The sequence below is a fragment of the Electrophorus electricus genome, chromosome 1 (assembly GCF_013358815.1).
Source record: "Electrophorus electricus isolate fEleEle1 chromosome 1, fEleEle1.pri, whole genome shotgun sequence".
NCBI lineage: Eukaryota > Metazoa > Chordata > Actinopteri > Gymnotiformes > Gymnotidae > Electrophorus > Electrophorus electricus.
Genome location: NC_049535.1, coordinates 18,036,933 through 18,051,932, shown reverse-complemented (window position 1 = coordinate 18,051,932; position 15,000 = coordinate 18,036,933). Strand labels below are relative to the sequence as shown.

The window sequence follows — 15,000 nt, the reverse complement described above, 5'->3', positions numbered from 1 at the left end:
TCATCTAAGGCTGTCCTGTGCTGGCTCAGAGACTAGCAGCTCAGGGAGTACTGGGGTTCAATCCCTTTCTGGGCAAGTGTTCTGTGCTATACCAACAAGAGTCTTTGACTAAGACTCTTAACACTACATTTGTCTACATGAAAATTTTAAATTGCGCTGGATAAGAGTGTGTGGCATACGTCAGAAAGTCTGTTCTTTCTCCCACACACACCACAGAAAGAAAGTCTGTTCTTTCTCCCACACACACCACAGCTCCAGTCTGCCTGAGTAAACCACACACCTGGTATGTACTCCCTAAAATATATACACACTCACACACAAAACCACACTAAGGAGACATATGTACACACCTATAAACACTTATGATCGCAAATTCGAGTCTGGATTATTCTGTGGAGGCCATAATCTGCTGTCTGCCTTTAGATAAACCTGCACTAGTGCTAGGAGCGATGAGGCCCTCTGAGAGAGAAGCGACCGCTGGCTGTGTCTGGGCATGTGTAGAAGTGCAGGAGAGTGCACCTCCCACTTTAGCGTGCACACACACACACACACACACACACACACACACACACACACACACACACACACACACACACACACACACACACACACACACACACACACACTCACACACAGACCAAACAGCAAACGTGAGATGGCCCATCCTGAATCAGCTCCTCTGTGAATGTGATACATCTCTTCCAAAACACAGCGCGCAGGCCTTTATTGTGAGAAATCATGTAGCGCACACATACACACACCCACACCCACACCCACACCCAGGTCTTTCCACACACACACGCGCACACACACACACTGCGCTGGCTGAAGTCCTTGCCTAAAAGAACTGGTCAGCATGCATCACTGCTGGAAGTATTTCGAACTCTGTGCGTTAGTTTCAGTGAGTGAGAATAAGTAGGCGGGACAGAGACTCAGGCCAGAACCCGCCAGTTAGATCACCCAAAGCGAGTGCCGTGAAGCCGCTGCAGGCCAGCTGCCCCCGTCAACCCACCCCGCCCCACCCCACAGACTTAAGCCTTCGTTCAGATGACAGCTAGGAGCAAACCCGCTGCATGCCGGTAACGGGGCCCACCGCCCAGCTCTGTGTGCTGAGGGTTGTAACAGGCAAAGTGTTTCTGAGCCATTCATCAAACTCAACATCCAGCCTCCAGGAGACACACACTCCCGACAGGAGTAAACAGGGGAGTAGATAACAGAATACGGGAGTAAACAGAGGAGGAACCTCCAGCACTGAGGCATAAACACGGCTTTGATGATTTCCACTGTGGAGGTCCCAACAGAAGAGTGCATGCTAATTACAGAGTAATACACAGGGCCCTGACACCCAGCAGAAAACAGAGGGGAGGGAAGGAGAAAGAGATAGAGAGAGAGAGAAAGACATAAACTGAGAGAGAGGGAGAGAAAGAAAAAAAGAAACAGAAAGCAGCAGAAGGAAACAAAAACACTGCTCTCTCCCACTCAGGTCACTGGGTTCATCAGACACGAGGTTGCCTGATTGAGCTGTTGCTACGGTAACAAAAGCACATGCTAACGGCGAATGTGCTGCCACACGCTGTAGAGTGTAATCTTCAGGAAGCCGAATATATCCCAGCTCCCACTGCCAGTGTGACCACGTGACTGGCACAGAGAGCATAGTAATATCACTTCTTATGAAGAATGCCTAGTAGTGGGGGACAAATGATCACACACACACACGCATGCACACACACTCCCCCCTTCATCATATAGGTGTCCCATGTGTCTCCATACCATGAGGGCATGTAGCTGACATGAGCTGTAGTGTGGGAGGTGTGGGCACACTGAAAGCAGACCAGGGCTGGCATTGCCCTCGAGGGGTAACAGCGCCAGGCTCGGAGCGGCCTACAGGCTCTGTCAGGCCCACCTTTGGCTACCTGCCCCCGGTGGGTGAGGGAAAATTTCAGTGGCAGGGCATGAGCAAACTCCAGCACTCCAGTACTTCAGTACTCCAGGACTCCAGGACTCCAGCACTGCAGCACTCCAGCACACCAGTACTTCAGTACTCCAGCACTTCAGCACTCCAGAACTGCAGCACTCCAGCACTTCAGTACTGCAGCACTCCAGCACTTCAGCACTCCAGCACTGCAGCACTCCAGCACACCAGTACTTCAGTACTCCAGCACTTCAGCACTCCAGCACTGCAGCACTCCAGCACTTCAGTACTGCAGCACTCCAGCACTCCACACCATTTTTGAGCTCATTCTTTACTGTTTTTGGAGACAGAACAGAAATGGACAATAATTTTTGCTCCACCCCTTTTGTCTGTCAACCCTATTTTAGCAAAACTGCCGATGAATACATTTTACTTTTGATAATTAAATAAACCTAAATTCTTTTCATATAGATTACACTTTGTCACAAGCAAATTTGTCCATAAATTTCAGAAAATGACTTTTTTTAATGTTTACTTTTTAACTTTTAACAAACCAATATTGCGTTCTTTCTGCTTTTACTTAAGAGAAGAGATAATGCATTTCCATTAACACTGGTTGAAAAGTGATCAGAACACAATTTCCCACATTGCCCTGCCCTGTCACACTCCATTACATTCATGAAACGTTTGCCTACCCGAGGAGATGGATCGGATCTTTCTCAGCAAAGACGTCACTGAAGCCTGACTGCACATTTCTACCACGGGCACCTACTACTGTATATTCCATGGAAATTTAGCTTTTTTCTGCTAAATTTCTCTCATAAATGTATGTTGTAAAATGTGCATCCCCAGTGGACAGCCCATCCTGACTAGTGGTCTCTCTGCCTGGGAAAGAACTGCAGTGGTCTCCTCGTGAGCCTGTTCTGGGATGAAGCAGCTGCCGTTTCTAAGTCAGTCTGAGCGCTACATCAGGCAGCATGCAGCTACACAGGGTTCATCCTCCATCTCAGTGGTGGGGGTGTCAAGTGAGGTCAGACGTTGTGCAGAGCTCAAGAGTGCTGGAGCACCAATAATAGTGAAAGATTCGTTGTTCCCACTCACTTATTCAACAAAGAAAAAAACCCACAATCCCGTCACTGCCACGTCCCCGTCCTAATGCAGCGCTGCACACTGAAACAGAGCACCTGCCAAAGGGTGTCACACTGTTGTGTTGCACACGCAACTCGAGCAGGCCTGGAGCCTCGGAAGTGATTATCTCGCACTGGAACAGGTGAACCAGGCTGGAGGCTGGTCAGGGTTTTCTTCCACTGTGTGCTTGGGTATGTCTCTCCTTTGTGGTGTGTGTGTGTGTGTGTGTGTGTGTGTGTGTGTGTAAGATCCTTTATCAGTTTGGCCTGTTATTTGAATCAGCAATACCCCAATCTCACATTCATACAGCCTACACTCACCTGCACTTATTCAGTGATGGGGGGGGGGTTATTGAACCACTTTAGTGGTGAAAGATCCACACATCCAGCGTGATGCATAAGCAGCAAACAACAACATAGTGTATGTGTGTGTGTATCACAAACAACACAAACAGCAATGGTTTTGAAAGAAAATGCCAAAGCTCCAACACACCGGGGCTACGGAGTTGTGTGGAATGCACGCAGCACCACTAGGAGGTGTGTGTTGGTCGGCATTACTCACAATCCAACATTACCCACCAACATGGTACAATTCTAGAATATATTCTACATTACGCCCCTATCAGCCTCTTGCTAACTGGCTTAACTGAGCTCTGTAGGCTGTGAGCTGGGCTGGCTCACCCCCCCCACCCCCACCCCCAAGCGCTCCATGTCTGTGTAGAGAGCTAGAGGGGAGTACAGGTGGATCAGTGCTTCTCTGTCAGGGGTTTCTCATAGCTCAGCCTCAGGGGCCCCACATAATGCAGGCTCTGTTCAGCCATGTACAGAAACCTCCCGACATTCAGAAGTAGTGCACAGCCCTTCCTGGTGCCTTCGTCACTCTGTTTCTCAGACCCACACACACTCACACAAAGGCTCCCTCTCACACAAACACACACATGCAAGCTCCACAGCAAGTCCTCATGCTGAGCTCTTTATGAGCTGTTTATTACAAGCTTTTACACACTGGTACATAACTAGCCATAAATGGCCTGGTAAGTTTAAGAAGGGAAAAACAGCTGGAACAGGCATGCTTCCCAAGTGTGTTCAGAAATGTTTTATTGGAGGGTGTGACGTCCTGTTTTTGTACCTTTAACGCGCGCTCCCTTCGGCAAAGAGGACATCAGAGAGAGTGGGAGAGTTGATACGGGCTTTGAGCATGCATCAGAGTTGGCTTGCGTGCTCTCATGAGGTAAGGATTAACCTGAATGCATCTAAATAAACTGCATTATTGTCAACAGTTATCTTGGCCCACTGCCTTCGCGTCCCGTCTAACATTTAGGCCTGATGCCAGTGGCTAAGAAGGTCATGGAGAAAGCACCAAGGTCTGTCAGTGCTGTGGGTGTGAAATATTCCCCAGGAAGAGGAAGAGACAGAGGGAGCAAAGAAATGGTGTTCTTGGCCCTTTGCTGACAGATGGACTTCTACATTGCTTGCTCTCCCTCACTAACTCCAATAGCCCCCAGTTATACAATTCACCAAGCCCAACAACACACTTCACGAACCCCTGAGAGTGCCTTACTAACCCCTACAGTGTCCTCCGACAACCCCAGCAGTAGTCCACTAACCTGCAGTTATACAATCCACCAACCCCAACAATACACTTAACTAACCCGAGTGTGCTATACTAACCCCCCACAGTGTACTCCCATAACCCCCAGTTATACAATGCACCAACCCCAACTAACCCACAATAGTGCACTATACTAAGCCCAAGCAGTTCTCCACTAACCCCCAGTAGTGTATGCCATTGTGTCTAATTTTATCTGATTAAAATGTATTTCCTAGACTTGCAGTCAGTGAGCTGGGGCCCTACATGCTATGTGGTCTTCTGTTATAGAAAACCATAAAACTGAACTTGCTTATGTAGCACACCAGCCAACGGACTGGAGGAAGATGTGCAGTCAATAGAACATTTGCAGACAAGGACAAATTTGTATTTAGTGTTATTGGCTCGATAATTGGTGTTATTGGCCATTTAATTTAGGCCTTGTTTGTGTATTACTGCAGTCATAACAAAAAATGATAATTATTAGTGATGGTTAGTTTTCTTTTGTGAAATTAGACCTGTGTTTGGAATAATTTTCACATAAGATTTAATGTCATTTTGCACTGTGCTATTCCAGCTTTAAATCTGGATCTCTCGGTCACTTCGAGTCCAGCTCACCCAGTAACACTCATGCCATAACCCTTGCCCAGTAACACTCATATATAACGCATGTGCCAACAGGCTTTCTCAAAAAGCAACAAGATGACGGTTAAGCTAATTGAGGGTTTTAAAAAGCTCTTAGGCATGGACTCCTCTGGGCTCATCTGTTTAAGTGCTTTCCTGCCTAAATTAGTTTCATGTTACAGCAGGTTGCCAACCCAGTAAAAAATTCCTCTAAGTCATTTCTCAGCTTCTCTGCTATGCTAAGAATTCAATGTTTATCCTGTGTAGCAAATTACGAGGCCGCCGCCCCCATCAAATTTCGTGCTGCCTCCAACTCTCGACACAACTCTGAAGGGTATGGAGGGCACCATTTTCTAACAAACATTGCACTCATAGTTTGGGGAGGTTGTGGGGTTTGGGGGGTATATCTTAACAAGCATTGCACTCGTTCCCAAGGCTTCGAGCTGCTTTTAAGATGGTACTATGGTAGGTTAATGGCGATATTGCTTTAAACCAGTAAAGTATCCTCTACAAGCTGCCTTGGCTTCATTTATTCAGTAATAAATCGCGTAGTAATATGTGTTAGTCAATAAAATAAAACGTATGATGTTCCTAATGACAGAATCAGCAAATGTTGTGCTTTATTGTCACACGATGCCAACATAATAAAGGCGCGCCAACAGACATTTTGTGAAACTAAACAAATTATTTTAAATAAAAAATAAATAGAAAACAATCGTATTTCACATTCATTTAAACAAATAGTTTTGACAAACGTGGACATAAATTCTTTCAGGAAGCTCTCCACTCATCACCTGCATTCCCTGCATTTCCACAGTAAAGGTACACCCAGGAAAAGCGGTGGAGGTTCCAGGTGGTGACAAGGGGTGACCCCTGAAAAAGGACTTGCCACCCGTTTCCACCTATTTGCAGGCAATTAATATTAAAAGCTGTGTTTAAAGTTCATGCTATTTCATGACACATGGTGTAAACGTCTTTATTCACCAGATGGTGATTCACTTTGAAAAAAATGGTTGCGCCCACCCACAAGGGATAGGCTGTATACAATTATGTTACATTTGATGGGATTTTAAACAGCTTTGCTGTTTATTAATTGTGCAAGTTAATAAATTGTATTTTATGTTGTATTGAATTTTAATGGTGAACATGGCACTTTAGTTTTTTAAATAAAATTCTTAACAAGATAACTGCCATTTTCTTCAACTGTATAAGTATTAAAATTCCTAAAATGGCTTATCCTGCTTTAGCCAGCTGAAAGCAGGGTGCACATGCACATGTGTACATGTGATAAGGATAGTACCACCGCTGCCTCATTTTAAACCAGGAAAAACCCCAGGAGTAGTTCTCTAAACCAGCGCACAGTTCATTCCATGGATGAATGCAGACAGGAAGTACTTTTTCTCCATTTGTACACGTGCCCTTCCACATTCAGAGGGGTCGTGTGCCCCTAACACCTAAGAATGTAGTGAACCAACTGTGAAAAAACAAACATCTCTAGGCCCCCTGAACCTTAACTTAGTGCTGTCGACAATATTTGATACAAAAACAAGGAGAGTGGCATCCACAAATAGTGTGTAGTCTGCACTGAAACCTTTTTATAAAATGTAACATTTTATAACAACGTTATGTATATATTTATGCTTGGAAATTATAAAATAGATGAATAATATTTTATGCATTTATGCTTACTAAACATTTCTTTACATATCCTAGGCTGTACGTGGCATCTGAGATTTTCCACTGCAGGCCATAAAACTCATTTAATTTGTAAAACCCATTTCATTATTGATAGCAAACTCACGCATAATGAAATCTGCGAAAGTTAAACCCATGAAAGTCAAGGTTTGACTGCACTTTCTGACTGTCCAACATAATCTTTAAACTTTTGATTGATGTTTTTGATGTGATTTTAATGAGCTGTAGCAGTATAACCAGGTTGTATGCTGGGCCATACAGGAGACATAATGTGCACAGCAAGGTACACAGCAAGACATATGATAAGGCTTCTCATGGAGGCCAGACTAGCTAAATTTCCATACCTACATCTGAGCACTAGCAGAGAGAGAGAGAGACCGAGGGAGGTGACTGGCCCTGTGTGTCTGGGTTGTGTCTCTCTCATCAGGACTAAACAGATGCAGGTCCTGAATTAATGATGATGTGGTAGATTAGATTACACTGTTGCATAAACTGAAAATTGGAAAGTCATTGCTACCACTACTGGACCAGTGGTTGAGTGGCCATCTTGCTTAGGCTGCGATACAACCAGAAAATCATAAAACTGTAAGCATCATATTTCTGCCTTTCTAGAAAACACCCACATATATACACACATTCTTACAGCCAATGTAGCAAGCTATTACGGTCAGAAGGGGACAAAGCCCATCCAAGAGATCATATTTACCATTCGGTCTCCTCTTTCTGTTAGTCAGATACCAAGAACGACTCCCTTCTGTGACTTAACTAAATGATAATAATATCCAACACCTCCTGGTTCCAATTGGGGAGGCCATTTGAGGCTAGTTGGGTTCTTGACCTGTTCTGCTGTTACTGTGAAACCTGCGCTCCTTCAGAGAAGACACACCAGGTATCAGGTGATGCCACAGATATTACAGCCCGAGTGTGACCGTTAATGCACACTCACTCTGTGTGGGAAAACTGACACTCAGCTGTAAGTATATTGTAGCAGAGTGAGACATTCACATAAAACATAATTACTACAATTAACCATTTGTTGTATGTTGCATCAGACACACACGTATTTCTACTGACTTTACTACTACAGTTAGGCTGAACAGTACGTTCCTAAAGTGGGGATGACAGAGACAAAAGGCAGATTGAAAAAAAAATAAAATGGAGGCAGGAGGAAGAGATTGAAACAAGAGATCGAAACAAATGAGACCAGAGGTATCTGCTCTGACAAGCCTGGATACAAGCCTCAGTACACACCATACTGGCCCATGGCGCTGGGGCTTTACCCCGGCACAGTCAGATACAACCAGCCTACATACCTCACCAAGCATTCCTTGTAACGGCCTGCGTCACACTCCTGCTGTACGAAGAATGAACAAATTCATTACTGCTGGCCCAGTACCCTTCTTAAGTATTAAACTACCTGTGTAGCTAGTGAAGTGCTTCTACAGCATGTGGATGCAGATTCTGTTAGCTGGTCTACTGGCTGGAGAAAGGAGTGGCTTCACAACACAGAGGACAGCTGGGGTGAATGCCAGTGTGCTCAAATAAGGTTTTCTAATTGTTCAGTCATTCTAATTCGTGCATTTCTGTTGTCAGTCATAGTCTTTCAGCTTTCTACTCTGTTGAGCAGTTTGCATCATACCCAAGCAAATTCCCGTACCTGTAGTCCCATAAGTGCTTTCAGGGTGCTGACAGGAAGCTAGCCCGCTCTTGGAGTTACAACGGTTTAGAATGCTGCAACAGGGAAGCCTCCGACAGTGCGAAGCTGCACTCACCCTAAATAAGCTTATGGTAGAACCTTCCAGATCTTCCTTCTCACTGCAGTCGCACATGCTTCAGATGTACCGTCACTGCTGTGCGTGCAGTGACTTGTCGCCGTGGCGATGTGGGACTATTGATTTCAACTGGTTCTGGAGGAATGTCAGTCAGGTGCCTCTATAAGCTCATCTTGCAACACTGACGTCAGAATGGACACAAACCCACACAGAACCTACAGACCACACACTAGCCCATAGACAGAGCACACACTGTCCTGCAAACATGGTTTAATGCAGCAATCATCACGTAATATAATTATTATTATTATGTAATAATGATGGTAGATGTAGTAGTAAGTAAATAATGTATCCCAGCAGTCCACACTGAATTGTATTTGCTCTTAAGTGCTATTTGTTTGCACTACTCTGCTATATTGATGTAAATTACACAGAAAATTAAATAGGTTAAAAAAAAAAAAAAAAAGGAAATTATGAACTGAGAACAGTTAACTCCCTTGGGTTCCCTAAAACCAATTTTCTCTAGGAAATTTTCTCTTAGGAATTCTGCACTTTTAGAGGACACATCAACCCTCGTGAGACATGAGGCTTTTTTCAATGTTTTTTTTTTTGTTTTGTTTTTTAAACCCATGTACAAAACCTTATTGTAGCAGGCAGAATCTATACCAGGAGGCATCTTATCACCTGTGCATCCTCTGGCAGAGTTGTGAGTCCTTGCTGTGTTTTGGTGGATAAAGTTTTTCATGTTTAGTGCTCGTGTTTGTCAGGAATGCCCTTGACATTGCTGTGGCTGAGGAAACACCACTTGTGGTGGAACCTAGAAATGAATCCCTCTGACTCTTTTACGCAAACACTCCAGCCACCGTCATAGAGACCTGGTACAGCTGATCCTAGAAACATTAGAAAATGCTCTTCAGAATGAAGCCACAGCAGTTCTCAGACAACTGCAGAATTTGTAACTGTTTGTAAGAGGCTGTGGATGGCCCCCATCTCGTCTGTTGCCATATAAACCACTCCGCAGAGGGTCAAACACTGTTCTGCTGTGGTTCAGGATGCAGCAGTCGCAGACTAAGACTGTGTTTATATAGGAAGTCTCTGTTGAATGTTAGCTAGGATTAGAGCAGGATTACGTTAAATCCATGTCACATAAAAGATGTTAATGTCACAAGTCCAACACAAGTCACTCCAAAAGAAATGAAGAGCCCAACTGACAATTCAAAGTAGCTGAGTTTGTAGTGGTTACAGCTCAGAGTAGCTGGGTTTGTAGTGGTTACAGCTCAGAGTAGCGGGGTTTGTAGTGGTTACAGCTCAGAGTAGCTGGGTTTGTAGTGGTTACAGCTCAGAGTAGCTGGGTTTGTAGTGGTTACAGCTCAGAGTAGCGGGGTTTGTAGTGGTTACAGCTCAGAGTAGCTGGGTTTGTAGTGGTTACAGCTCAGAGTAGCTGGGTTTGTAGTGGTTACAGCTCAGAGTAGCGGGGTTTGTAGTGGTTACAGCTCAGAGTAGCTGGGTTTGTAGTGGTTACAGCTCAGAGTAGCTGGGTTTGTAGTGGTTACAGCTCAGAATAGCGGGGTTTGTAGTGGTTACAGCTCAGAGTAGCTGGGTTTGTAGTGGTTACAGATCAGAGTAGCTGGGTTTGTAGTGATAAGTAGTTCTCCTACACTCATACCAAAGGCAGTGGTGTTGGTTTTCCTCTGAGGTAGATCTGTGCTGTATGGTGTCCTATAATCTAATTCTTCCTGACACCACCAGTTCTTAACTGTGCTTGCTCCCAAAATTAGCAAATGTTCCAAAATGTAAGGTGCACTTAGTTATATAGTAAAATATATTTAGCTTCTTCTTCAGATGAAAGTTTGCCATAGGACAGATTTCTATCCTGATTCTGAAAAAGGCAGTCATTCCTAAACACACACACAAACACACTAAACACACACCTCAGTTACATAAGTCTGTCTAGGCCAGTTAATCAAACTTGCTGGCATCAGTTTTATGCCCTGAGGCTTGGTAGTGTTAGCCAGCACTCCCTCAACACTGTTAGGTATCCCAGGTTTGGCTGATTCAGTGGTGGTGAATTCTTCCAGTGATGGCCTCCTCAGGGAAAGAGGAGCTATTATTCTCCTTCCTCAGAATGTCCTGCTACACTCGTTCACATGGAACCAGCAAGTTATAGCAAATCACTACATGCTGGTCTGAATCACTAGATCAGAGTAACATATGACTGAGGTGCAGGTACACACACACACACGCACATGCACGCACACACAGAAAACAGTGCCATTAAGATTTTACACGATATTTCACACCTACAGTAATTTTAGCAAAGTGTAGCACTGGTGCAGTTTACTTCTATTCAGGTCTCGTTGATACAGTGGCTCAGTTATCAACCCAGTTAGGTCATTGTTGTGTGAGTGGAAGCACAAGCAAGTGTGTAAGTGTGAATGAGTCAGAGTATGAATGCAGGCAAAGTGACTTATACAATGATAAGGAATTTTCCTAAAGCACATTAACCCTCTTTGTTCACCTCCCCACTCCAAAGTAAAGTGGTCCTCTGCTGCCCTGCTACAACCCCTCGTTGGGCTTTTGAGTCTCAGAGTTTCTGTAAGAAACTTAAATGAAACAATTAATGTCCTCTGTAGAGACCTTGTTTTGTGTAACCATTTCATTGTTTCTCTCTCTCTCTGTGTGTGTGTGTGTGTGTGTGTGTGTATCTTTTCAGACAGGAAGTTAACAAATCTAAATTTTGATTACTCCTGATACTGAAGTGCACAAGCATGATTGAAACACCAAGCAACACTGTCATCACTCTGATACAGAACATAGCAAACGCGCACCCCGCCACTAGTATAGTGATGCACAGACAGTAGAAATGTCGTAAGTGCCCTTCAGCTGACTCAGCAAAATGCATGTATGAACAGTGCCTGCTGGAATGCACACCGCTGCTCACCCACACCCTTGCAGCTTTGGAAGACCGATTTGCTGGAAATCAGAGACAGGAAGCGGATTTGCCTCTTTGAGACTGTAACGCGTTCTAGCGTTTGAAAACTGTTCACTACTGTAGCGCAGAACGAGCTGCAGATTCGGTGACCTTTTGGCCATATTGATGACTAAGGAAGACGTTTGCTGTAACTTTGTAACGGTTTCTATACCAAGACACTACTCGTACACTGCTTCCTATTGATTACGAATGGCTTGAGCTTTACAACCACCCTTCCCCCGTCGAATCTATAGAAAAGTCATTTTAGTGAGAGCTGGTTTTAACCAATTGGCACAGAGTGAAGTGACAGAAGGGACCCATAACGCACACTCGGGCCAAGCTGTTAAACAAGACGGTTCATCCGTCAGCGTTCAAAAGCGAAGCACTGTGAAGCAATCCGGGAGAGAAATACTGCCAGAAAACTGTATACAAGTTACAACCAACTTTGATGAACCATGAATTAATGAACTCATCCTTACCTGACGTGTTGTGCGAATTACCAATGTTTCCCCCCCCCCCCCAGTTAATATGTATTAAAACGAAAAAATCCAAATATTCAAAGGCGGAAGTCGTCCGTTGATTTAAATCGATATGATAGATGGCGCATGGATTATGAAAAAATATAATGGATCAAAAAAAATAGGCTAAACCGCACTCGCGGCTGAGGTAACTTAAGTTAGACAACTTTTCCAAAATCACCTGGAGAAACTTTCGAAACACGAAAAATAATCAACCTAAATATTTACACCGAAAACCCTTTCTAGGGGTGAATTAAACGAGCATATGTTGGTTAAATATCCACCCGAAACGTTTACCAGGCTCATGCAACTGGCTCTTTGCACGTCGAGTGGCGAGCAGGTTAGCTCAGGCGGCACGGTCTCCGGTTACCGGACTCCGGTTCCTGCTCCAGGGCCAGCCCACCCCGCCGGGGAGCGCCAGAACTTTAACACAGGTGGCAGGTACTGGGCTGGAGGGTGGGACCGTCCCGGAACGCCCTCACGATTAACTTCCAAACCTATCACCGGGTGAACCCTGATAATAAGATTCAAGGCGCAAACGCTAAAAACCTGGAGAGCTTCTTATTCCACTGTAAACGTGCAAATAACGCGTACGTACGCAAATTATTCATGACCTTTAGAATGTATCACAGCAACGTTAGCGAAGGAACATCAGCTGACGTACAAAAACATTTATTAGTAAAAAAGGAGAAAACCGATGCATACAATTAGAATCCACAGAATCCACGATAATGTAGTGAAATGGTAAAGACTGAAGACTGGACTGAAACGTTAGCTAGGTTAGTGAAAACAGTCATAATGTTTAAACTTCTAAATATATAATTAGGCCTACTCCTTGTATCCATAATAATAAGTCGTAACACAATTTAATCCTCTTGGAGTAGTTTTAGGAGCTCGGTTTTTGGAACGGAAAACCTTCAGACCTCCTAGTTAACAAATATGAATGTCCTAATGAAACTTTTCAACAGTTGGATTTCTACGAAGGCATGTAATAACACAGGATAAACGCAGCGTTTTCAGAATCAGGTTATATCAAATAAACCACCAGACTTGCTGAAGAAGACAGCGAATATGCGTTAACTCCGTCACCACCATCTGTGCGTGTTAAAGCTTTCATTTAACCCACATTTATTATTTCCGCTTCATTTCCAGTACCGTAGGCTACATTTAATTTGCCTGTTCGAAATTCCACTACCATTTCCGAAAAATGTGGCCACAGCCAAAGTAGCATAAATAAAGCCGAGCATGGCGCTTCAGTCTGACCCAGTTCGCGTCGCTTCAGAAGAGCTGTGCACGGCACTCACTCCGTTTCCGTGGCGACAGTGTGTAAGGTGCCCTGCGCGGGGGGTAACGTGTGCGCGCTTGTGCGTATTCCCGCAGGTTCGTCCCTGAGCCAGTGCAGACAAACCCATGCTGGGCCAGCACGGAAACGCCTTCAGGCCTGATTTGAGGAGGGATGCGAATTTTTTCACTGTAACCATATCAAGTTGCTCACCAGGTTTCCTATCCCGGATTTCTTCATGTTAGACAAGACGAGGTGGTTTCGTCCAATGGTGAGCTTTCTCTCACTGGTAACCCAGTGGGGGTTTGGTGCAGCATGCATCTGCCTTGCATGACACTAGAAATACAGCAAAATCTATGCACTTTCTTCCAAAAAAAAGTAAAAGATCTTTGGAGTTAGTAAAATTTAAAATCTGTTCCTGTAATTTTAGGGGTTTGTCTTAAAATGTAATTAAATAACTGTTTTAAGACAAATATAAAAGGTTATGCCATCAGCTTTATCAACATGAGAACTCCTATAGCAATTTAGTGAGATTACTGCTAGCAATGTGACTAATGCTGCATTAGGGCTTGTAGGTGACCCCAGGGACGGACTGGCCATCGGGAGTACTGGGGCACCACCTGGACAAAGGGAGGGGTAATTATGTTAAGATGCTGTTTGTCGACTACAGTTCAGCATTTAACACTATCATCCCCTCCCTACTCACTACTAAATTGAAGGATCTAGGACTGCATACATCCCTGTGTGACTGGATCTCCAACTTCCTAACAGACAGACCACAATCAGTACGGGTGGGCAACTGTGCCTCATCCACCCTCACCCTCAGCACTGGAGCTCCTCAGGGTTGTGTCCTAAGCCCCCTGCTCTACTCACTGTACACCTATGACTGCACAGCCACTTCCAGCTCCACCATCATTGTCAAGTTTGCTGACGACACCGTTGTCATGGGCCTCATCTCGGACAACGATGAGAGGGCCTACCTGGAGGAGATTAAACACCTGGAAAACTGGTACCAGGAAAATAATCTCCTCCTAAACGTCAGCAAGACAAAGGAGCTGATTGTGGATTGCAGCAAGAAGCAGGAGCGGCACTACCAACCTGTGAGGATCAGTGGAACCACGGTGGAGAGAGTAGATAGTTTCAAGTACCTTGGTGTTCACATCTCTCAGGACCTGTCCTGGTCCCGCCATACCAACTCCCTGGCAAAGAAGGCTCGTCAGCGTCTTTACCACCTCAGATGCCTAAGAGACTTCAGACTGCCCTCCAAGGTTGTGCGGAACTTCTACACCTGCACTATTGAGAGCATCCTCACGGGGAACATCACAGTCTGGTTTGGGAACAGCACCAAGCAGGACAGACAAGCACTCCAAAGGGTGGTGCGTTCAGCTGAGCGCATCACTCGTATGGAGCTTCCTGACCTGCAGACCATCTACGACAAGTGGTGCCAGACCAAGGCCAGGAGGATTGTGAAGGACCCCACCCATCCCAACAATAGGCTCTTCTCTCTGTTG

The 15,000-nt window shown here is 44.9% G+C and overlaps 1 protein-coding gene across 2 annotated transcripts in view; it reads right to left on the bottom strand.

Annotated features, from left to right (window-relative positions):
- Positions 1 to 12,594, bottom strand: part of palm3 (paralemmin 3) — a 19,396-nt gene extending 6,802 nt beyond the window's left edge. The window contains exon 1 of one of the 2 annotated variants that reach the window (XM_027028143.2): positions 12,169 to 12,594. Coding sequence is in view for 1 of the 2 variants with exons in the window: in XM_027028142.2 (XP_026883943.2) it covers positions 2,608 to 2,699 (92 nt within the window). In the remaining variant the exon portion in view is untranslated. Of the gene's footprint in view, positions 1 to 2,607; positions 2,816 to 12,168 lie in introns of those variants that run through there. The other variant, XM_027028142.2, reaches the window with a different exon arrangement.
- Positions 12,595 to 15,000: the final 2,406 nt, after the last annotated feature.